The sequence below is a fragment of the Pipra filicauda genome, unplaced genomic scaffold (genome assembly GCF_003945595.2).
Source record: "Pipra filicauda isolate LSUMZ 115617 unplaced genomic scaffold, ASM394559v2 scaffold90_size2875636_pilon, whole genome shotgun sequence".
NCBI lineage: Eukaryota > Metazoa > Chordata > Aves > Passeriformes > Pipridae > Pipra > Pipra filicauda.
In genome coordinates this window covers 2,468,512-2,491,797 of record NW_024105098.1, presented here as the reverse complement: position 1 = coordinate 2,491,797, position 23,286 = coordinate 2,468,512, and the positions used below count along the sequence as shown (strand labels likewise).

The following is a 23,286-nucleotide window of genomic DNA, read 5'->3' as shown; positions in this document are numbered from 1 at the left end:
GCACTCCACGTCCACTCTGAGCCACTGCTAAAGAGCCAGGCCAAAGGCTGAGGCAGAATTCAGAGGGGACACGAGCAGGTCGTGGTACACACTGAGGTACAGCACCAGCATGGAGAGAACCACATGCTCCTGGAATTAGCTGAGCAACAACACAAACACAAAGCCTTTCCCCAAGGGAGTTCTGAGGAGCCACCACATGGATGCCACTGGCCAACTGTAACCATCCAGCAGTGGTTGTCCCTCCCTGTTTAATGTTTGTTTTATGCACACCATGCAGCCAAGTCATGCAGTCAAAAACCTGTCTCCTTTTGCCAGATGAGAACCCAGGTCTATTTTCAGCTGTTGAATAGCAACCAGCTCCTGTACAACTGCTTACCAAAGGCACAGATTCTCTCTGATGATTCGAGACAGGCTGCTTAGATGCTTCATCTGCAAAATCTTTGTTCCCATCCACCACATGGAGCAAAGGCTCTGCTCCCAGCAGGGCAGGTGACTCCTGGCAGTTCTTCCTGCTGGTCTGGGAGGGTGGCTCACCCATCTCGGGGGGCACAGGTCCCGTTTCAGCAGCCCCACATTTCTGGGGCTCCCCACGATGATGCTGAGCAGTCCCATCAGGCTGGAGATGTATCCTGGCTGCTTGTTCATCTTGCATGTGCTGTGCTTCCCGAGCTGTCCTGGAAGGCAGGTTTGAGCACAGAACTGAGTTTGCCTCTTAGCTGAACTCCAGCAAAAACTCACACAGAGGTAACAATTAACAGAGATGTTACTAACAGCCCTGGCAATCCAAACTTGTTTCCACAGCACTTCCAGATGCACATCCAGTCCCTAGGGAATTCTCTCTCCCTCTTCTGCTACTGTAGATACCAAAAACTACAGCCTGTACATCCTAAAACTGCAACAGAAAGGAACGCAGCTGCCTGGGCCACATCTAATCCTGTCACCAAAAGAAGCACAGACTGCTGCTCAATCAGAGAGAGAGGCAAAGGCAGACAAAAGACAAACACTGCTGGCTCTGCAGAACACAAACCAGCTGGGACTTGAAGCTATTGCACTGCTGAAAGCACAAAGGCAGATTCCCAAACAGTCCTTGTGTTCTCCCAGACGCACGATGTGCTGGAGAGAGACACTACACACACAGTACGTCGTTAAAACCCACACATCCCCACACCCTCTGCTCTCCTCCACGCTCGGGGTCGTGCCACACTCACCTGTGCTGCACAGCCCTGGCCTGGGGCTCTTTGCCTGGCTCCTGCTGGGCAGTGCCCTGAGGTTCATCCGGGCAGAGCCACGCACTGACCTCCAGCTTCGCCCTGGTCTCCGCGAGGTCCTTCCGCAGCTGCTGGTTCTCGGACTTCAGCTTGTGCAGCTCGACAGCACAGTCTTCCCTGAGGGCTCTCAGGGTCACATCTTTTCCCTAACAGACCGAGAAGGGCTGAAGTCAAAAGTTCTGGTTTGCAGGACACCACAGTCAGACCCAGAGCAAAGGCCAGCAAGAGATTCCTTAAGGCCCATCCTCTAACCTCGATTTTGACTGGCAAAGCTTTCCAGGCATTCCTGAGGGAAAATCAGTTATATATGCCTCACTGGGTCTGCATCCAGACAGGCTGTGCTGATCCACCTGGGAAAGCAAGTCTCTCACCACTGAATGCTTTTGAAAACAGGAAAATAAGGACCAAGAATAGTTCACCTGTATTTCAACCTGGCCTTTCTTTTTGAAACTCTGAACAACTTGCTTCTTCCCACTTCCTTTTTGCCAGTGCTATTAAATTTAGATGCTTCATTCATTGTCATCACGGCTGTATCTAAGGACTTTCCAAATGTGCATTAGGACCACCTGGCCAAGATCAGCAGCTCCTGTTTCATGGGTCTGTGGAGCTTTTTTTTTTTTAAAGCAGGTTTCTTACTTTGCACCCTGCTACCAAGTTTTTGGGAAGTCACGCAGGCAAAAGACACCAGGAACTTTTCAAGCAGAAGTAATGGGCCTCAGGTTATTCGGTTTCATATCAGCCCTCTGGAAAGCTCTGCTTTTTCTCCATCTCAACAGCCACAAGCTTCTGTTCAACACCCTCCCAAGAACTTGGCACATTTGACAATCACCCCAAACTAATAGTAGAGCAAAGTATTTCCTTCCCACAGATCTGACAGGATAAAAGCTCTGCTATATTCCCATTAGGTTGTCAGCTGTCTGAATCCAGTCCTTGCCCCCTGGGAAGCATCCATTCTGCTTTAGGTGAGACAGAACTTGTAAACCAACCATTTCTTCCTTATTGCAGCCACTAAAATGAACCAACTCCAAGGTATTATTCCTGTCAAGGCTGCACCTTTTCCATGCAGGCTCCCCTTCTCCCCTCTGGCCAAGAGGGCCTCACCAAATCTCAGGAGTGCCACAGCAGCAGCAGCCCACCACAGGGCCCCTTCCTGGTGCACTATCCCAAGGCATCCAGCCCATATTCCCAGGCTGCAATCTGCCCTTGGACTGCCAGGGCCAGCCCTGCTGAACAGCTCCTCACCAGGGGAGAACATGTTCTCTCCCCAGTTATTTCAAGGACCAGAGCAGTTACAGCTCTGGGACAGGCCAAAAGGACATCACAGATTCAGAATGAGAGGTTTGAGGTAAACTGGCATAAAATGGAAGTGTAATAAAATGTACTACAAGCCATGGGCCAGAGCCCATGGAGAAGAAACAGATGACGGCTGTTCCTGCAGTTCTTCTCACCACTCTCTGGCTGAACAAACACTCATTATTTCTGCACCTTCTTTCCTCACAAATTGTCCCTTTTGCTCGGGTTTTAAGTTCACTGAACTCTACCACACATTTTGAGAGGCCTGGGCAAAGACTCTGACTGCTCCAGGGTGGGAACATACACCACCAGCCCCTTCCCATTTCCTGGTTCTCAATGCATACCTCCAGCACACCACACTTGGTTTTTTCCAGCTTCTCTGAGAGATGACGGTTTTCCAACCTCAAGGTTTCCAGCTGGACCAGAACTACCTGAGGAGACAGGGGCAAACAACAAGCTTAGAAAAAGAAGAGAGCACATACCCACGACACCCTCCAAGCATTTTCCACCCTCAAATTCAAGCACAGAGCAAGGTTTGGGCCGTTAGCTGTGCAGGGACCCTACAGAGAAGGCCATAAAAATAACCATGCACAGTCATTTTCTTGAGCTTCCAAAGATGTCATGCATCCAGGCCCAATCAGCGTGAGTTCTGTGGGATTCCAAAGAATTCTTTGGGATTCCAAAGAATTCTGTGGGACTATCAGTTACTGGTTTGAAAAGCAGCAGCAAGACAGATCCAGTGAACACCACGGATTAGAAGATTCCATCAGAAAGGTCTCAAACTCTTTGTTCAAAGGCTAAAGAGAGAAGGAAACTATGAACATAACTAAAAAGCAGGATGGTATTCCAAGCCTTCAGATCCCTTAAAGAGACAGCATGAGAGTGTTCTGCCTTTTTTACCCTGTGCTCCGCTGCTTTCCTCTCTGCTCTTTCAACCTCCGCCCTCAGCTGCTGTTCCAGGTCTGACGTGGAGTCACTTGCCGATGCAATGGTGATGTCCCGCTGGTGCAGCTCCTGTGTCAGCCTGGAGATCTCCCTTTTCATCCCTTCCAGCTCACTGCTGTGTGTTTGTTCAGCGTGAGAGAGCTGCTCTTTCAGCTGGAGGGAGACATGCACACACCACCCATGAGCTTTTAGAAGATGTTTCAGCAAAGAAAGCGAAGTATCGCACACAACAATGTGAAATCTCAGTACTGGAAAACAAAAGGCTCTGTGTAACAAGCCCTCTGTGCATGTCTGTCCTTCTTGATTGAAAGCCACCTCATCCCAGTCCTTTCCCACACCATAAACTGCCAACTGGGACAGGACAGGAGTTACATGCTGTGAAGCACTTTGGAAGATCCATAATTCATCAAATTACAGTCTCTTTAACTCACCACTGGACCTTGGTGACCAACACCACAGAGCCAAAGGTCCACCATCACTGTGGAAGCACAGTAACACTTGGATAATATAACCTTGCAATTTGCCACTCTGCCTTCCTGAGATATTTAAAGATACCATTTAAGGATGGCAACTTTAAATAGCTCAAGCCAGATTTTTCTTCCAGGAATTAATTTGTCCTAAGTCTTCTGAATCGATATTAGCTTGTAGCAACTAGAGCTACTCATGGCAAACTTCCACCAGCCAGCTATGCACAGGGTAAAAATACATCTCTTTGTTTTCATAACTACATGTGATGACCACTAGTCTCTGCATTATGAGACAATAATCATTCCCTATTTACTTTCCACATGACAGGCATGATTTTATTTTTAGTCTGTTCAATCTCATCTCTTTTCCAGTTTGCTAAGTCCTATTCCATTCAGCTGTTCCTTGTATAAAAAACACTCCATCCTTTGGGTCATCTTTTTCCATACCTTATCTTGGTTTATGCAATCCTTTTTTGAGGTGGTAGACCTGCACTGCATACAGTATTCTGGTAGGCACACTGTATATTTATTCAGTGACACAAAAGAACAACAGCAGCACAATTTCTTCCCCAGGATTCCATTTCATTAGTCAAAAATATTAACCACCCAAACATGTAGGATTTTTCTGAGTATTACAAGCATTTTAGAAAATTGAACCAGATGATCTCTGCCTAGCCATGTAAATACTGTACACATGGTGATTTATCTCCATGTCACCTCGATGCCTCCCAAGTATATAAAATAGAAACAGCCATCATAAATCTCTCTCTCCTCCCCAGCAGCCTGTGGGAGATTCATTTACTGTGTGGCTGTTTAGATGTGTAACCAAGCACACATCTCTGGCAAGATCTGCACCTCTACACATTCAGAATAAAGGATGAAGGATTTCCACACAAGTGATGTTTTTCACTCAAGTCCAATGAGGTTTCCACTCTACCAGGCTGCAGTGAAAGCTCTCACACCAGCTGATCCAGACCATTATTTAAAGTCAAGCCTTGTGGAGGGCTTGTTCCCCTTGGGTGCTCAAGCACTGGGGTGAGGCCCTCGTGCAGGTGAGCAGCTCCATCCTCCCAGCCCCTGACTTCACGTCCAGGTACCAAGCCTGAAACAAACTCCCTAATTCACATATGGACTAGAACACACTTGAAGCCCTGTATCTAGTGTGATAGGACATATCACAGCAAACTCATTCCCTCTCTGCTCTTCATCCTGTTGGGAGCCTGTATTAGGCTTAAACTCGTGATTCCAGACCCTAATTTCTTGGCATATTTGTCCCTCCAGCACTAATTCAGGTATTTTCACAGTGTACAGAAGTATTGTGAGATGTAGGGTAGGCCTGGGAGATGCTCACAAAGCCAAGTTCAGACACCTGCAAACACATCCTCTCAACTCCTCCTGTCAGGTGTGCTCCTTACCTTCAGCACATCCCTGCCTCCACAGCACCCCAGCCCTTGGTCCCCTTGGAACTGTGCTGCCTGTGCACGTGGCACACGTGGGATCAGCTCACTCCTCCAGTGCCTTCCCAACCCCCAGGAACAAAGTCACGTTACCTTTTTAATCTCTGCCTTTGACTCAGTCTGGTGGTCTACCATGGACTGCAGCTCTTTGATATTCTCACCCAGCTCCTCCCTCAGCTGCACACACCTGGCATTTGAAGACACCAGGCTGGGTGAAAATGTAAAAGGACAGATTAGAATACCCCAAGGAGGGGGAAATGGTCACAGAGAAACTCTGATCTTCCAAGCAGTCTCTTACATCCATCGCAATAGAAACAGGACTCAACCCAAAGCTCCTTACCAATCCTTTGGGTTTGCCTTCCAAAATCATTTCAAAAGAGATCAGGAAGCCAACCTAACAGATGATAGCTGTTTCTTGTTTATTCCTTTACCATACTAAGATTACAAACTTCCCATGCAAACATGAATCTGAAAACCACAAACTCAGAAAGGAATCACAGAATCACAGGATGGTTTGGGTTGGGAGGGACCTCAAAGCTCATCTCGTTCCATCCCCCTGCCAAGGGCAGGGACACCTTCCATGAGACCTGGTTGTTGCTCCAACCCCCACCCAGCCTGGTGTTGAACACCTCCAGGAATGGGCAGTCCACAATCTCTCCGGGCAGACCTGTTTATAACTCTTATCTCATGAAAAGTCTCGATCTGGTTCTTACCAGCTGCCTAACAAAGGCTCCTTAACCTATTAGTGGGAAGGTGCTCAGCCTAAGCAAGCTGGAACACTGAGAACACCCACAGTGTGCAGTGAAAAGCAGCCAACCAATTAGCAAAACAGTCTCACTATTACACTGCAGAATGAATAGCACTTGATTTCTTTAGCCCTTTGATATTTAAAACAAGCCTACAAAAATCAGTGGGACCGGTTAACTCGATGAATACAATTAGGTGCTGTATTATTATTCAAGATTAATTGCACTTCCAGGGGGAGCAAGCAGTGGGCTACCTGTTCTCCAGACGAGTCACCTCCGACTGCAAGTGCTGTTCCTTCTTTTGGGCAGCATCCAGCTGCAGCAGCACGTGCTCCAGCTCTGGAGAGGACAACTGCTTCCCTTGCAAGCGTTCCTCCAGGGCCCTAAGGAGAAACCTCAACTTCAGTCTCAGCACAGAAACATCACATCTGAGTTTGCTGATACAGGGAACACGACCACTGTTTTCTTGGAATTCTCTGCAAAAATACAGAGCCCAGCAGCAGGTGAGGAAGCAAACACACAGCTGGGTGACAGCCCCTGCCTGAGTTCATGCTGACTGAAAAAGACTACATTTTAGTTTGATGTTGGCCTTCCTGACAGACACAGTCTGGCTGGTAGGTGAGCAACACCCAAGCCTTCTGACACAGCCACCAGAACCCGACAGCTTCTGCACGTTGGCAGTGCAGAAGGGGAAGGCCAAGATGATTTTGTCACAGATGTAGTTACCTCACCAAGGCCCCAGTCTGACATCATTAAATCAGAGAGAACTTTCAGTTATGTTAATAAGCACGTTATCAACCCTGAACAGCCTCCAGCACTTGACTGAAAATGCCTGAGGAAAACAACTTCAAAAGCCCTGTGCTGCCTCCAGAAACCCAGCTGAGGGGAAATCGGGTTCCTTCCACACTCTTCACTGATCATCAGCTGATTTCAAGAGCAATGTAATTTGGCAAACACTGCAAGGCAGCACTTGTGAGAAACTACAGCACACCACTCTAGACACAACCAACACAGATCCAGCTGCGTGAAAATGCTGCTACTGTCCTCATTCCAGGGAGAACCCGGAACGTAGATCTGGATTCAAGAGCCTAAGTACCAGTGAGGTCCAGATGCTACCTGATGAGGAATTCCTTTGTGTGAAGAGTTTCAGTCATCCTGGCCAGCTCTTTCTGTAACTGTTCCTGCTGCAGCTTGGAGCTGTCAATGAAATCCTCTTGAGACTGCAAGGTGGCTTTCAGTTCCCTCTTCTCATCCTGCAGCACCTGCACAGGAGGGAGAAGGAATGACTGTTGCAAGGTGGACCAAATCTGTTTGCTGTAATTTTTTAGGACCTTTGGAAATACTGCAGAGCAGCACAGGGGTACAAGATCAGTTTTGAGGCCAATCAGGAACTTTACAAAGGCTCTAGAAAGAGACGAAAGCTCTGGGATTAAAAGCCTTCCCACTACTTCTCACCAGCACTGCTTTAGACCCAGTTTCATAACAGCTCCTCCACTGACCTCTACCATTTTCTTGGACTGCCTTAATTCCTCTTGCACTCTCTGCTGATCTGCCAGAATCTGGTGGTTGTTCTCGCTCAGGTCATCCACTCTCATGTTCAGCCTCTCCACCTCCAGCTCGTTGGCACTGATGGTGTCATTGGCCCTCTCCAGCTTGCTGGTTAAGTGCTGGATTTCCGAGCGGCTGGCCAGCTCCACCGAGTCCAGGATCTGCTTCCGATTGGCAAGCTGGGTCTGCCAACAGCAGTTGGTGTGCATTAAAGGTAAATCACAGAAAACACAGTGTAGCAAACCACATTCAACACAACTACTGATTTCTTGGTGTACTGAGCCACATTCTAAAGTACGCAACGTGACCTTCCAGGGAAGCAGGGAAAGCGCTGCCCCAGGGTTACACCATGGGTAACACTTCTGAAGGCAAACAGAATAAAAATAAGAAAATGAAAAAAAGAAGGGGCCCTCTGATTCCAAAAGGGGTTCAAAGAGAATCTGAGAAATGAGGATCTCAAAGCGCTCCAGCTGCACGAGTATGAACTAAGAACAAAGCCACCTGCTGTTTTTGGCTCATGAACCCAAGGCTAGACCAGGACAAACGGCTGCAGGTGAGGAGGTTTGTAAGTACCATGCACAAACCAGAGGTTACCCAACCGTTAATCCCTGTTAATTCCACACCAGGACAGAAAGCAGCTCTGGGTGCACAATGGAAAACCCACAACCACCAAACAGCCCCAAAACCAAACTGGGTAACAGCCAATTTGCTCTGCTCTCTGCACTAAATACGTGGTTCCAGCAGCCTGGGAGAATGCTCACTTTGAATGTTTCATTGTTTTAATGTAGACAAAAAAGTTGCAAGGAACCTATGACTAGCAGACAATACATGCTCTATCATTTATAGGCACAATACCTTATTTCATAGCATTTCTTTCCACACAGCTAGCTGGTGAAATTTAACAAGCCAGCTCTCACATAAGCTTCTACGAACATTCATTTCATATATTCCCTTTTCATATAGAACCTTTGAATTTTTAAAGGCTGAAACAAAATATTCGAGTAGTCTTATACTCCCAATTTCTAAGAGTAGCAATTCCTGCCAGCTTGAGAATCACCACGTACCTTGGTTTATTGCCTGGCACATAATGCCTCATAACTTAGAATACTATAGGAACTGTGCATTTGCAAGACTATGGTATAATTTTGATCACAGTCTTTCATTATTAATTGAATAGTCATGACAGAAAAGGTAATCAGGAGGGGCAAGAGTAAAGCACAGCCTTTCTGCACCCGAGAAACCAAAGTACCAGACTGCCTGAATATTTATTTCTGCATTAAGAAAACATTTAAGCTGTCTCTTATTTTCATCCACAGGCCAGCAGGCCAGCACAGAATTCCAGGTTTCACCTGCTGATTTTAAGGCTGCAGGTGTTACAGAAGATGCTCAGAACTGCAGAAGAATGCCAGGCTTCCCTAAGCTGCTCTGCAAGGGATGAGGGGAAGCCAGATTAAAGGAGAGAGGGGAAGTACTCCATGGTCATGGATCTCAGCACGACTTTGTGCCAGCAAGACAACCAAGCACACAAAACATACAGAAACATCAAAGGCAAAAATGTAGCCCTTCCATGCTGGGCTTTTCAAGGCAGTTGAGGATCCAGGCAGTCTGTTCACAGTACCTAAGTCACCTACGCCGCTTCGGGAAAACCTCCCCAAATTCCTGTTTTTCTGCTGCACCACAGGAAGAGCAACTCTGAGCCCCGGCGTCCCAGCCCGCGCTCCAAGGACACATCTGTGCTCAGACAATTGAGCCATCAACGACACACAGACAGCAGAGCAGCGAGACCTTCTGCTCAAGGACTCTCTCTGCATTTGCAGATCTACTGGTGTCAGCCTCTCACAAAGGCCCTGTCAGAGCCAGCTTCAGTCCTGTCATCACAGACTCCCTCCTTGCAGGAGCTTCCACTCAAGAGCAACTCAGGAGCCCATTAAGTGCAAAGTCCCCAGCAAGAGCTTCTTATCAGTGTCTGCTGTGATTGTGTCAGTGTGACTTCACAGCTGTGCTCTAGGTCAATTCATCTCGCTCTGCTGCAGCACCACTACCTCCCTGAGCCATCAGCTTTGCAGGAACAGCAGCCTTGCCTTAGGAGACTGCAAAAAAAAAAAAAAAAAAGGAGGGGGGCTGAAAAATGCTGTTAGTTCAGTACTTTGTTAAAGCCTCTGTTGTAGGGAAAGAATATTTTCCAGCAGCACCCTCTGAGCTGGACCCACAAGGCACATATTTAGCTGCTGGCAGGTACACAGCTTTCAACTAGATAACATGATGTAACAGCTATTTTAAAGTATCATATGCTGTGGTCTCTGCCTCCCAGGGAAAGATGCATCCTACTGTCTTCTCTGCTAACCAGAGGGGTGTCAGGGAGAGTTGCACAAGGTTTATCTAATCTCTGCTGACAGACTCCAGATCTTTTTTCCATACAGCACTTGTACAAGTAAACCTTATTCCACCGGGACATTAAAAGTCACTTCAATGGCAACCTGAACTGGATGGAAGCCTGGGAGATTTCATCAGCCTCTCCCTCCCTCCCTCCCTCCCTCCCACCCGCTGGCACAAACAAAACAGAAACTTTGGGCACGTTAATTGTACCTGCACGAGCTCGGAGTGCTCTGCCAGAGCCTTGCGCTGAGCCTCCAGCGATGCCACCTGCTGCTGGTACCGCAGGCGCTGCTTCTCCCACTCGAGCGATTTCTGTCGGAACTCCTGCAAGGACAGCAGGGGCAGCACATCCCCTTCCAGTTCACATCCACATTTGCCTTCTCTCCCACCGTATCCTCACACACCTTTCCCCACAGCAGGGAAACCATTAGCCAGTCACCTGATGCACCGGCTCAGCAGCACAGAACCCTCACACACTGTGCTCGCTGCATTCCCTCCCCTCCCGAGGTAAAACGTCAGTGTCAATTATTGCTGTTTACAAATGTTAAGTGCCAACAGATTCGTGGCTGGTTTCATGGGTTTGCTGTCAGGGGTTTAACAATTCAGACTGGCTTCAGCTTCCAGAACATGCTGCTATTGAAATCACTGAGATGACAAGAATGAAGTACAGAACTTGAATGCTAATCTCTGCCCCAGAAACTGGGCACTGTGTCAGGCAGGTGTGTGTGTTACCACATCTTTGGGGTACAGGAGGAGAAAACTGAGTGGGGTTGAGCTAAGCAGAGCAGAAAGATTAAAAGACAAGAGAGGGCTGAGAAGAAGTTTGACATGTAGCTCCCTCCTCCTCAAAAAAAGTGAGAATACAACCTCCCCACACTGGAACTCATTCCATTCACATAATTTATTATTCTTTCAGCACCTTCTTCCTTCCATTTAGTCTAAGAACAACATCAAGGTTTATCCTGTGTACTCAGAGGCTCCAGTGCAGGAAATTGCCTTTATTACAGAAGCAGTTGAGAAGAGCTACACCTGGAGAGTTGATGAAGAGTACTCCTTAAACAGGATTCACAGTCCTCTTCCTAGTTGACAACTCAGTCACCAGTAAGTCAGTTAATACATACAAACTGGTCAGCACTTGCTTTTTCATCACATACCTCCAGCTTCCTGGTCAGTCTGCTCAATTCAAACTCATCTCCTTCTTGTCCCTTGTTAGCATCTCCTCTGCCTCCTCTTGCTTTTTTCTTCTGCAGCTTCTCATAGCTCCTCCTCAGCCGGGACAACTGCGAGGAGACAGTGAGAGAGACAGCTTTGCTCAAGGCCCCAAGGCAGAAATTACAGAGCCCTTTGAGAGAAGGCACACAGAACAGTTCACACAAACAATCCCCTCATCAAGGCCTCACAAGCGAAGGCTTCCATTGGGATAATGAGCCTATTATACCAACAGCATTGCAAAACAGGCCGAGCAGTGTGAGAGGAGCAAGATGCCACTGAAGTCGTGACATCGGCAGCTTTAATTAAACCTCTGTCTTACCACGATTAAAGCATGACTAAAATGATAAGATGGAGGTTAACATGTAGCTGTCAATGCAGCAAGAGCACATCCCTCTCTCTACAGGTGGCTCCCAGCCACAGGAAGAGCCGGCAGGACCTGTGGCTGATCTCCTCCCACAGAGGAGCACACCCACCACACCACACCCAGCGACAGATTCCTGGGTGGATAAAATACACTTGTGCAGCACAGGTGGGAACTGGAACTCTCCCACTTACTGGGAGAAGGAAGATTTGAGAATTGCCATTACCCATAATAACAACACCACTTCATCTGTCATTTTCTGCTTAGATACACCATGTATTTCACAATGAGAGGAGAATGCCAACAGAAAATATCACTCCTACGCCCGCTGCTAGGATGCTGGAGTCATATCAGGAGCAGGAATGAGGAAAAAACTCTTGACATTTAAATGACCCTCTGTGCAAATAATCACTTGCAACTGGAAGAGAGTTTTCCATCCGATGATCTCCCCTCTACTCAACTATTAAATAAAAAGTTTCCAAATAGCCACAGGAATTTCAGAAGGTATCATTCCCATTTTACTGATGGAGAAAGCTACGCCCATGGATGAACAGAAGGACCACGAGAAGAATAAATATTTGATTGAAGACATAATGCATTCAGTACTTCGGTGTGTTCAACGGGAACAGACAGATGTACAGGCTTAAAGTTAATACCAACATCTTTTGCCAAACACATCAGGAGATAAGAGGTTTATTCTTTCTACAGTCTCAGTGAGTTAGACACTGTACCTGTAATTGCACTGCAAATGGTGGTAAACAGAGACAGAAATAATTTCCCCAAACAGTACTAAGAACAGAAGACTGAGGAATATTGGAGCTCAACGTCATCAGCATTAATACTGTGTGGGTAAAACACCCACACACTGCAATTTAGGCCACAACACACTCTGTATTTCAGCCTTAGCAATTTAGGCAGAGCTGCCAGCGTACCTCAGCTTTGCTTTGCAGCCTATGCACAATTCCAGTGGGAGCAGCCAGTGAATGAAGACTGTTAGTCATATGGAACAGTGAGGTGTTTTAAATGAGGACAGATGCCTTCTGTCGTCAGAGCAGAGACTACCAAATTAATTTCACTTATGGCTTAGAGTGAGCAGGAACCAGGCCCAACCCTCCAGAGAAAACAGGTCAGTGCTCTCCGAGCTGCTCAGGCCAGTTAACTCCCTGCCACTGGCAAGCAAGTGGAGACAGGCAAAGAGTTCAGCCCTAAACCTGGAATGCTGTTACACCACCCGCAGCACAGCTACCACCTTGCGGTGAGCGGGAGTTGAAGGTTCCGAAATTATTGTCAAACAGTATTTTCTGAGTATACTTAGTTTTTATTATGTGTATTAAGACTAATGTGCCTTGAGAGGACAAAATCCTTACCAACATCATCAGACTCAAATAGAGGCAAAAAGATGAGACTACACACCACTGTTATTTCTTGATCTCACACAAGCCAGGCAGTTACACTTCCACCCTTTCTGAATTTCAGAAATGCTGAAAGAGCAAACTGCTGCTGCCTTGTACCCACGGCAGCTCCAGAACCAGCACTGTGGTGACTGGGATGGGCAGACACAGGTCATTTTTGCAGTAAACTTCTGCAGATCTCCAGCACATGAAAACATCTACTCCACATTTCTACTCCAGCAGTTCTCTGTTCATCACCAAGTTCCTCTGAAGCACAAACAACTGGCCAAGTGAACCACAAAAACGTCGCTTTGTCTACGTTCAATGCTCTTTTTTTTGCAAGCACATAAACACTGAGAGAACGGGGAGGTTTAAAACCACAGCATTTAAACAAAAGCCATGATGCAAAGTATTTCACCTGTTGCACTGTACATCAAGTGGGAACTAAAAACCAAACCTCTCTTTTTGCAACTCACCTCCTCTTGGAACGTCTTCAGCTGTTGTTCATACTCTCTAGCCATGTCCTGCTTGGATTTTTCCACCTCTTCGACCCGGCGCCGCAAAAGGCCAACCTGAACCAAGAGTTAAAAAGCAAATAAATACAGCAGTGGAAGTAGACTTTAGGTTAGTAAGTACTAGGATGTTTCAATGGGGTCCCTCACTATGAATCAGATTAAATCTATGCCTAAGTCTTTGGTAGGCTGGGGCCAGAACTGCTTCAGTTCTGCTCTCTTTATTTGAGCCAGTTTCTGGCTTTCAGTTTTGGGGATGAAGCTGACAGGTTTGGCTTGTGCCAAAAAGGCTACTTCTATCAGTATTTTCATCAAATTCTTCACAAATATGCATTACAATTTCAAGCTACCTACCGAGAGAGATTGGCCCTGTCATTATCTAACTATGCTCAGGTAAAAAAGAAATTCCAAATGATGAGGGAGAAAGAAATAATTTGGGCTTTGAAATGCAGAGAAGACCTCCCTTACACTGATTCAACTGCTCCTGTGACTCAGTTTTGTCCTTTTTTCTCCCAGGGTACCCACATTTATAACTGCAGGTCCAAAGGACAAAGTGAAATTAAAAGAAATCCCCACAGAAAACTCACATGACTAAACCAAAAGCATGAATATACTCCAGTAGTGACTTAACCAAACTTTACAGTTCAGTCTTGAAATCCATGTTCACTTTTTCAGGGTAAGAAATATTTCAAGTGTTTTGAGAAAACACAATTGATAATAACAATGATAACCTATATGATAAAAATCACCACTCCTGCAAATGAAAATCCTGTGGCTCAACTGCAGTTTATGGCCCACATCTTGTGCAAAAATTTCACTTACTGATACTTCTCCACCAATACAGAAATTTTTTGCACTTCCCCCAGGCCTTTAATTAAAGACCACAAAACCTGAGCTGCACAAAACAGCCCTTGGAGAATCTCCCAGCACTATCTTAGTGTAGTTTACGGTAGGAAATTGGGGGGTTTTTTACCAATGACTGCAGGTTGCTGGGCTGTCCATTGCTGCTACAGCATCTCTGGGTTCTGTCTAGAAACTGAGCATTCAATCTGTGAATTCCACCAGCCCTTGAGGAGTTGATCATTTGACTTCGACGGAATTATGAACTGGACATCTTGTTCCAACAGGCCCCTCTGTAAATTCTATTCCTAATTTCCTGATTCTAACAGGTGAAACACACTGGTTGTCTCCAAACAGAAAACAGTATGAAATGGAGGTACCTCCTTCTGTTTTTCCTGCAGAGCAGCCCTGGCAGAGGAAAGCTCTTTCTCCCGAGCACTCAGGCAAGCTTCCAAAGCCTGTGTCTGCCCTTCCCACTCAGATTTCTTGTGAGCCACCATGATGTCGATCTGCTTCATCAGCTCCTGCAGCTCGGCCTCGCAGGAGGTCAGGAACCCGCCGCTGGAAGGGAAGGAGCCTGGAGGTAAAAGCAGCATCACCCAACAGGGGACTCGGGTCCCAAACCAACAAAGGCAGAGAACACACTGACTTGCACCAAGGCACCAACCGTGCACACGCAGGGCTTTGAACTCTTTGCAAATCAGCTTGCAGAGAAACAGAATCACAGAATCATTAGGGTTGGAAAAGACCTCCAAGACCATCAAGTACAACCCTAGACCCAATACCACCCATGCCCCCTAAGCCACATCACTTGGGCATTCGTCCCTTTGCCCCAGGACTATGCATTATCTAAGTAAACCAAAGCATGTTTAATTCATATTTTGTATTCGCCTTAACTGCTCTCCAGGCAGAGGCATTTTAGACCAAGCTTCAGTCACCAGAGGAATCTTACAGCAGAGCTTTCAGCTCCTGAAAACAGAAGTTTATCACAAATGCAGACAAACCTCGAAGCAGAGGGGGCTGGATGACAACATGATAATGAAGAATCCAACCCTCGCAATCCATCAGGGAGCACATGTGCCCTAGCAACGCCCAGACTTCTAATTTGGTGCAGTAATTATTGAAGCCAATTCCAGTAACTCCTCTAAAACTTCCCAAGCTGCTAGGCCAGGGACAATATTAAGGCTTGCCAGACACAGCCCTAGAGGGTGGTGAACTCCATAATGATCTTTACCCCTTTAATTTGCTTGTCAAACAGGGAGAACTGAAAAGAAATGGAAATCAATAGGTTAAGGGATAGAAATTTCTCTGCTCTCCCTGTGCGGGTGCACACTGCAAAACTTGGCAGTTTTTCTATAGGGAAAGAAATACTTCTTAAAGGAGCCAAAATCAGTCATATTTGAAGCTCACCCTGTCCTGCGAGTTAACAAAAAATTAGCAGCTATTATGCAGAGCAGGAACATTTCCTTCACAGCATCTGCTAACATGTAGCTAAGTCTAAACTTGATTTTTGCAACCAGTTCTCTGAAGAAGATACAGTATCAAATAAATCTGAGTCACATTCTCAAGGATGACTGGGAAAACAGCATCAGTGACTTTTGCTTCACGCCTGTTTAACACAGAAAACATTTTGTTCCATTATTGTCACTACAGTCTCTCTCGGGGATCGAAAAGTCTACATCCTTTCACCTCAGACAGAGCATTAAGGATTCCTCAGAGCTGAATGGGACTCTGCAGTTTCAATATGAGCAGGAAATAATCAGATGTTTTCAATAAAAACAGATAACAAAGTCACATCTCATTAACCTTGCACGGCTGCTACAAAATAAATATTTATTCACAAGAAGGGTTTAAAACAACCAGAAAAAAAAAACAACAAAAAAACCCAAAACAAACGAGGTGGAAGGTTTTCAGGAAGATGTAAAACTAAATTGCTAACATAATACCTGTCCAGGGCTTATTGCAAAGCCAGCTCAGGCAGTGACTTTGCTTCTGCACCAGGTGAAGGCTACTGCACACTGAAACCTGAGGATTTATTCTGAACAGGAGGGAAGGTTAATACTTAAATCCTTTTGAATGACTGCTGTGTACAGTTGCATACGCACCTCCCCTGCTCATTTCTCTGCATTCCTTCCAGCAAAGCCTCCATCACCAAATCCTGGTTGCTTCAGCAGCTAGGGGAGTACAGGAAAGCAGTGGTCACCCATGGCAATGCACGAACAAGGCTGCTTCTCCACCCAACTGCAGAAAAAGCAGAAGCCCACAAAGCAAAGAAGTTAAAAAAATTGCAATGAGCATGCAGTTACAGGTGAGGAAAACAATGGTCACCTTCACGAACTTGTAAGCCAAATATCTGCCAAATAAAGGAACTCCTTAAAAATTCCTCTTAAGTTATGTCTTAAATTATGAAAATAAGTTGAACAGCTTGACAGCAGCAGTACATCATTTTAGTTAAAAATCACACCTTTTAAAGTCACAAAAACATGTACGTGTGCACACACATAGAAATTTCACATATTGGTGAAGCAAGAAGGGTTCACACTAAAGGCAAAACCAGGGAATTAAAAGTTACCATGGAACCACAGTCAAAAAGCCAGAATTTATTTCAGTGGCTCCTCCATGAAACTGCAGCTCTCTAGCACAGAAATGGTTAAACTCATCCTGAGGACACAAACTTTGGTTTCACCCTGTGGAGGCACTAACACCATTTCCTCTTTCCAAAACCTATACACTGTCTCAAGTATTGAAGATGGATCCTTCCAACAACTTCCTCAAAGATTAATATGGCATCATTTAGCAATCAACAAAAGGGGAGCAAGGGAGACTTTAGAAATGTAGGCTCAGCTCTGTTTTCATTTCCCTAAGAAGCTTCTATCCTCTTCTAGAGCACTTCGAACACCATCCAGGGATTAAAGCCTGTCCTTGGGAGTTCTGCTGTGTTTTAAATCACACTCATACAGAAAATAGACAGAAAAAAAATCCTATCCCTATTCTGATAATGTTTTGTCTCTCTTTGGTCCTGTCTGTGCTTAACAAAACTCCATCAGTATGCACAACACCTTCATGGTACTGCTGAGGGCAGAGTGCTGAGGAGAGCAGATGATCACATCCCCTGAGCTGCTGACAGCATTCCAAGAGTTCTCCAGGTGGCAACAGCAGACATCAAACAGTAGCAGCTCTTCTCAACAATTCTAATCACACCTACACAGAATCAATTTTCAGTGGGCAGAGACATGAGGAGAGAGACAGCATAGAATTCTAGAACAGTTTGGGTTGGAAGGGACCTTAAAAATCATCTTATTCCATTCCCTGCCATGGGCAGGGATATCTTCCACTAGACCAGGTTGCTCCAAGCCCCATCCAACAATTCCAGGGATGGAGCAACCACATCTTCTCTGGGCAACCTGTGCCAGGGCCTCAGTACCCTCAAAGGGAAGAATTCCTTCCTAATATCCAACCTAGCCCTGTCCTAGCACGACACGCCCTTGCTTCTGTCATCCCTTAAGCAGGGCCCCCACAGTACACCTGAATGTGCCAGCTTTGCATACCTGCCACCTCACCCACGTTTTGGAGGAAAGCCTTAAAATCAGACACTTCTACCCTGGTTTATGCTTCATCAGGTTCACTGTTTAGTATTAAATTTTGGCCTCTCGAGCTTGCAAGTCGCATAGTGCCACTGTAGAGGCCCAGAGAAGTTGCCTTTAGTCACAGCAAATCACAGGCACCTGAAGTAAAGACCCCCACAGCTACCACAAGAGAGGACAATCTCCCTCATTAACTACAGCTGAAGCAAGGACAGCTGGCTGGTCACTTCTGAAAAAGTGAAGAAAATGGAAATATTTGGAAAAAAACCAAACCAACAAACAAACAAAAAAACCAAACCCCAAAACATTTAAAAATAAACAAGGCTTATCACCCCAACTCGATAGAGAACTGTTGTAGACTCAAGTGGAGAAAACCAGACAATACACAGGAGGACTTTAAAGAATAGTGCCCATAAGGAAAGACTGGGAATACTTTGTATTTAAAAACACAGAAAGATGCAATTTCGAAGTGTTGCTGGGAATATGCTTACAATGAACAGAAAAGCAGCAATAACCTCCCAAAAGCACCGCCAGAGACGTGCCAGGGGGCCGGAATGCCACCTGCGGCAGGAGCCCGGTGCACGCCACCCGTCGCCGGGGGAAGAATCACAGAATCAGGTTGGAAAAGACCTCCAGGATCGTCGAGTCCAAGCTATGACCGAACATCACTTTGTCACCCAGCCCAGAGCACCGAGTGCCACGTCCAGTCCTTCCTTAAACACGTCCAGGGGTGGGGATTCCTCCACCTCCCCGGGCAGACCCTTCCAGTGCTGGACAGCCCTTCCCGTGAAGAATTTCTTCCCAGTGCCCGACCTCAACCTCCCCCGGCGCAGCTAAAGCCTGTGAGGTGACTGCAGGAGTGACCGCGGCCAGCGTGCCCGGGCAGTGCCGCCGGCCCCGGCAGAGCATTCCCTATTCCCGCTGCGCTCCCGCTCCTCCCCAGCAGGAGCCTCCCCGCTCTCCCATTAGCGGTGTTTACCCCGCACCCGCCGCGGCAAGTTTCGCTGCCCGGGGCCCTTCCAGCGCCACTCCCCTCGCCTCCCTCCCCGCAAACACCCCGCACCCGCCGACCTTCTCTGCCTTCCTTCCCTCCCTTTCCTCCCTCCTTCCCTTCTCCCGCCTTTCCCCACCTAACGGCGGGCCCGGCCCGGCCCGGCCCGGCAGCACTGCGCCTGCGCGGGAGCCGCGCCTGCGCACGGCAGGGCCCGGACACGGGCAGGGTACGGCGGGCAGGGGACACTGCGGGGACGTGGGGGGACATCGCGGGGAATACCGGGGGGACACACGGGGGGTATATGGGAGGGCACGGGGGGGACGCCGGGACGGGACATTGGGGGACACTGAGGGGGCTGCCGAGGGGATCATGGGGTTAGGGTCTGCGGAGACGGACACTGGGGGGGGGCACCACGGGGGACACTGCGGGGCCGCCGGGGGAATATTCGGGGGGGTACCGAGGGGACACCGGGTGGGGCACCGGAGAGGGACACAGTGGGGATACGGGGCACACGGGGCTGTATCGGCCGGGAGCAGCGCGGATCGCACGGCCCCGGGGCTGGGACCGCTCAGCCCGGTGCCCATCGCCGCCCCCGTGCAGCGGGGTGTATTTAAATAAATACCTGTAGTCACCTACCCTGGTCTGGTGTAAAATAAATACCTGTAGTCACCTATCCCGGCACGATCGAGCCGCAGGGTCACACCGGGGCGAGTCCCTGACGTGACACTTCAGGGAGGGCAGAGTACAGTGAGACACCCCGGAGGGATTCTTGTAGCCGGGGGTGAAAGATAAGTCTTGTTTTTCTTCTGTTTCACCAGTTTCCTGGACTTCAGGTTCGGGCAGGATTCTGGGTGCCGTGAAATCCTTTGTTGTGACTCTCGCAGACTCGTGAAGCCCTGGGTGAGGCACAGCACTGCTCAGGGCAGCAAAGGGCTCTTGGCAGAGTTACAGGGGTGCTCAAACTCACTCAAAGTAGGCTTCTAAAAGCCAGTCAGTAGATATAAACACATGTAAATATCATTAATAAAAACCTGCTGGTTTTATATATTCGTCTCTGATGCATATCAATCTGCAAATCACTTTAATAATGTTCTTTTCAGGTGAAGTAGTTCTTCTGTGGTTATAACCCCTTTTTGAGTGGATTAGGAAAATCAAGTTTAATCTTAACAGGAATTAGATCCAAACTAGAGCAAGCCCAGAGTCCGAACTGCAGCTCCTTGGCTGGGGATGTTGTTGGGAACAGCATCTGCTTTGTGTCACAGGTTTAGCTGCACTCACCTGCTGTGAGGATGGACAGCGAGGTGCAGAGGGATGGCAGGATCCTGGATTTGATCGATGACGCGTGGAGGGAAGATAAATTGCCCTACGAGGACGTGGCTATCCCTCTGGTAGGTGAATTGCTGCTTATCAATCTGAGTTAAGGCTGCTGTGTTTATCTCAGCCCCTTCCAAGAAACAGCACAGGGTATTGCTTGTGGTGCAGCTGATTTGTACAAAGGGCTCCTGGGATGGATCTGACTCTTTCCTTGCCATATATGCCAGTCACTCCTGTGTGCATGAGGACTTGGATGTTTCTGTCCCCCTTCCCCTGACCAGTTATTGAATCTTCTCAGAACTGGAGTGCCCTCCCCTTCACATCGTTTTGGGTTTGGCATCAGGGAGAAGTTCTGGTTTGGAGAACAGAGATGATCAGTCTCACGCTGACAGCTGCAGTCTTGGTTACACTTTATTTCCACTTCCCGAAATTCCATTAAAAGAAGCTGAAAAATTTTCGTACCTGTTTCCAGTCAGTCTTTTCCAGATCCAGCATTGCTGTTGGCAGTTCAAGGACAGCAGTGAATGCACTGGCACCTGCAGTGCCATGTCCAAGGCATGGCAGCTGTCCTTTCATCCAGGGCACAGCTGCAGGGTGGGAGAGGGGCAGCGGGGGAAAAGCTACTGCTGATCCCACAAAGCCCAGAGTTGAAGCTTCAGATCTCCCGCTCTGAAACCTTCGCTTAGCTACTTTGAAACTTCCAGGGAAGCAAGAGGTAGCTGAGGATTTTCCCTTTCCTTGTTCTCTCTGGTGCACAAGCTTTACCCTGGCTAGCACTGACAAGGCAGTTGTGGGGATCATGGGGTGTTGGTCTCCTTCAGCATAGACACATTTCCAAATTCTGACATGGCTCAAGCTTTAGCCTTTCCACCACTGGCTTTTCAGAGAGGACAAGGAGCAGCTGCACAACCCCAAAATCCATATATACAGCACACACGTTTTTCTGCCAAGAGCTGGGTTTGAGGGAGGGATCTTGCAGAACTGTAATTGTCAGATAAAAGAGCCCAAACCCCCTATTGCTTGGGATAACATTTATAAGGCAGGCTGAGTATTATAAACTGGTTCCTTACTGACATTTGCCTTTACCTTGAGTCCAAACATTACTGTTTCTTCCCTTACAGCCACCTCTTGGGCTACTTACAGTCACATACAGATGGCAGCCCCAGAGCAGGAAGCCTCACCAACTAATAATAGAAAGAAAGGCCTGGCTGTGGATATAAAGATTCCCAGAGATGAGATTGCCTCTGATCACATGGGAAAAGTAGCACGAATTCACAGGAGACTTACTCAGGAGCACTGTACAGGAACAAACAGAATGGCTGTGAAGTGCTCTTTGAGCCTGTCCTGAGCATTTGCTCCAGTGCCCACTTGAGAGATTCCTGGGAACTCAAATGGGCTCGAATCGTACACTGTTTTCAAAACAGAAACGTTTTAGTTAGCTCATGCTGGGATTTCCAGAGATCTAGAACTCAGAATTCCTGCCCAAATGGTATCTGGCAGAATAGCACTCGCTCAGTGTGACTGCAGCAGTACAGCAACACAGAGAACAAATAATAGAAGGGAGTTCTGACTTCTACTGTTGGTCCAGCACAGCCACACCTGAGTCCAGCACGTAGAGAGGAAGGATTTCTCACCTGCCATGGGAATGAAACATGTTACAGAACCAGTTGTCTTAATAACAGCTATAATAACTGCAGTATCTGTATTCTTGCCAACAGCAGAAGCAGCGCATTGCAAACAAGCAGTGGAATAATTGCATTGCACTGTTATTTACTTACTTTGCATTTGCTATATATTCTCCTTCGCTGTGTGTGCAGTCTGAGTGTATAGCAAGGCCCCAGGGTCCTGGAAAACCAATTTACCTTTCAGATTAAGCACCATATTCATGTGAAAAGAATATTGTTCATAACGGGGCCCAGTAATATTTTTAAGTGGATCAGTATGTATGATATTTATTGTTCAGATGCACCCTCTGGTCTCGTTTCTATTTATCCACACAAAGCCTTAACAACCTGCTGCTTTCAGGAAGTATATTTTGTGTGGAATGCATTGTACCTCTATTTTGTTCTCAGAATGAGCTCCCTGAACCAGAGCAAGACAACGGTGGCACCACCGAGTCTGTGAAAGAGCAAGAAATGAAGTGGACAGATTTGGCTCTCCAGTATCTCCATGAAAACGTTCCACCCACGGGAAACTAGTGAATCAGTGAGATTTCATGCAGCAGATGCATGAATGCCACATGAAAATATTTTTCAGCTGACCACTGTTGTCAGAAGCTGCTCTAAGGAAGAAACAGCATTCCTGAAACATTTGGATTCCAGCAGTGGTTCTGCTCACAGCGACCAGTTTAAAATGCTTCTGTAATGAGTGTGAAATAGCAGAGGCTCTCTGACACCCAGAGCTAAGAGCACAATGTTTCACTTATTTATTTCATTTTTTCTGTTAAATTTTTCTGAAGTTGGTGCCAATTCTGATCTTCAGTGTTTTCTACACATGATTAAAAAGTAGTTTTTACTGTCTCGAGTTGTTAGTGATTTCAAAGCTCGCAATGGGATCATTGTCTAGAGTTCAGTGTAGAAACCCAAATAGCTGTGAGTTGTTACCATCTTCCACTAGTGTGTGGCTGAGGAAGGATGTGTGGGGCAGGTGTGAAAGGTTGGTCAACAGATCCAAGAGCTGGAAGTAACCTGTAAACACAGGTGGTTACTTGAACTCCTCATCTCAGGATCTGATGGTGGAGGTGGAGAGCATGTCCTGTGCTGACCTCCTGGGAATGTTTGCCAACACGCACACCATGAACAGACAGTCTAATTTATGCTAAAATGGTGGTTACTCAAAATCATGGTCTTTAGAGGGATGATTGAGAGTTCCAAGGAAGAGCCTGCCAGTCCCAGGGTATTGCCAGTCCCAACCTATTGAAATGAGAGGCACTTGGATGAGCTACCTCAGAAGGGAAATGGAAATCCAAGGAAAGAAAC

The 23,286-nt window shown here is 47.1% G+C and overlaps 2 protein-coding genes across 13 annotated transcripts in view; one reads left to right on the top strand and one right to left on the bottom strand.

Moving 5' to 3' along the window:
• Nucleotides 1-23,286, bottom strand: part of CEP63 (centrosomal protein 63) — a 39,609-nt gene that overhangs the window by 2,255 nt on the left and 14,068 nt on the right. For 6 of the 11 annotated variants that reach the window (XM_039391105.1, XM_039391111.1, XM_039391110.1 and 3 more), the window contains 15 exons: nt 22,087-22,153; nt 19,655-21,942; nt 16,522-16,657; nt 14,797-14,977; nt 13,541-13,636; nt 11,255-11,380; nt 10,311-10,424; nt 7,676-7,909; nt 7,293-7,438; nt 6,431-6,559; nt 5,524-5,638; nt 3,462-3,659; nt 2,906-2,992; nt 1,209-1,414; nt 377-674 (listed from right to left, as the gene is read on the bottom strand). In XM_039391105.1, coding sequence (XP_039247039.1) covers nt 377-674; nt 1,209-1,414; nt 2,906-2,992; nt 3,462-3,659; nt 5,524-5,638; nt 6,431-6,559; nt 7,293-7,438; nt 7,676-7,909; nt 10,311-10,424; nt 11,255-11,380; nt 13,541-13,636; nt 14,797-14,977; nt 16,522-16,565 — 1,974 coding nt within the window. In that variant the 5' untranslated portion in view covers nt 16,566-16,657; nt 19,655-21,942; nt 22,087-22,153. Of the gene's footprint in view, nt 1-376; nt 675-1,208; nt 1,415-2,905; nt 2,993-3,461; nt 3,660-5,523; nt 5,639-6,430; nt 6,560-7,292; nt 7,439-7,675; nt 7,910-10,310; nt 10,425-11,254; nt 11,381-13,540; nt 13,637-14,796; nt 14,978-16,521; nt 16,658-18,491; nt 18,944-19,130; nt 19,149-19,654; nt 21,943-22,086; nt 23,221-23,286 lie in introns of those variants that run through there. The other 5 variants (XM_039391106.1, XM_039391112.1, XM_027724814.2 and 2 more) reach the window with 5 other exon arrangements.
• Nucleotides 19,176-22,827, top strand: ANAPC13 (anaphase promoting complex subunit 13). 2 transcript variants are annotated; one of them, XM_027724817.2, is made up of 3 exons: nt 19,176-19,220; nt 20,257-20,382; nt 22,381-22,827. In XM_027724817.2, the coding sequence occupies exons 2-3, from the start codon at nt 20,284-20,286 to the stop codon at nt 22,504-22,506; spliced, it is 225 nt and encodes a 74-aa protein (XP_027580618.1). In that variant the 5' UTR covers nt 19,176-19,220; nt 20,257-20,283; the 3' UTR covers nt 22,507-22,827. The 2 variants fall into 2 exon arrangements, with proteins under 2 accessions (XP_027580618.1, XP_027580620.1); XM_027724819.2 differs by lacking the exon at nt 19,176-19,220 and adding an exon at nt 19,576-19,894.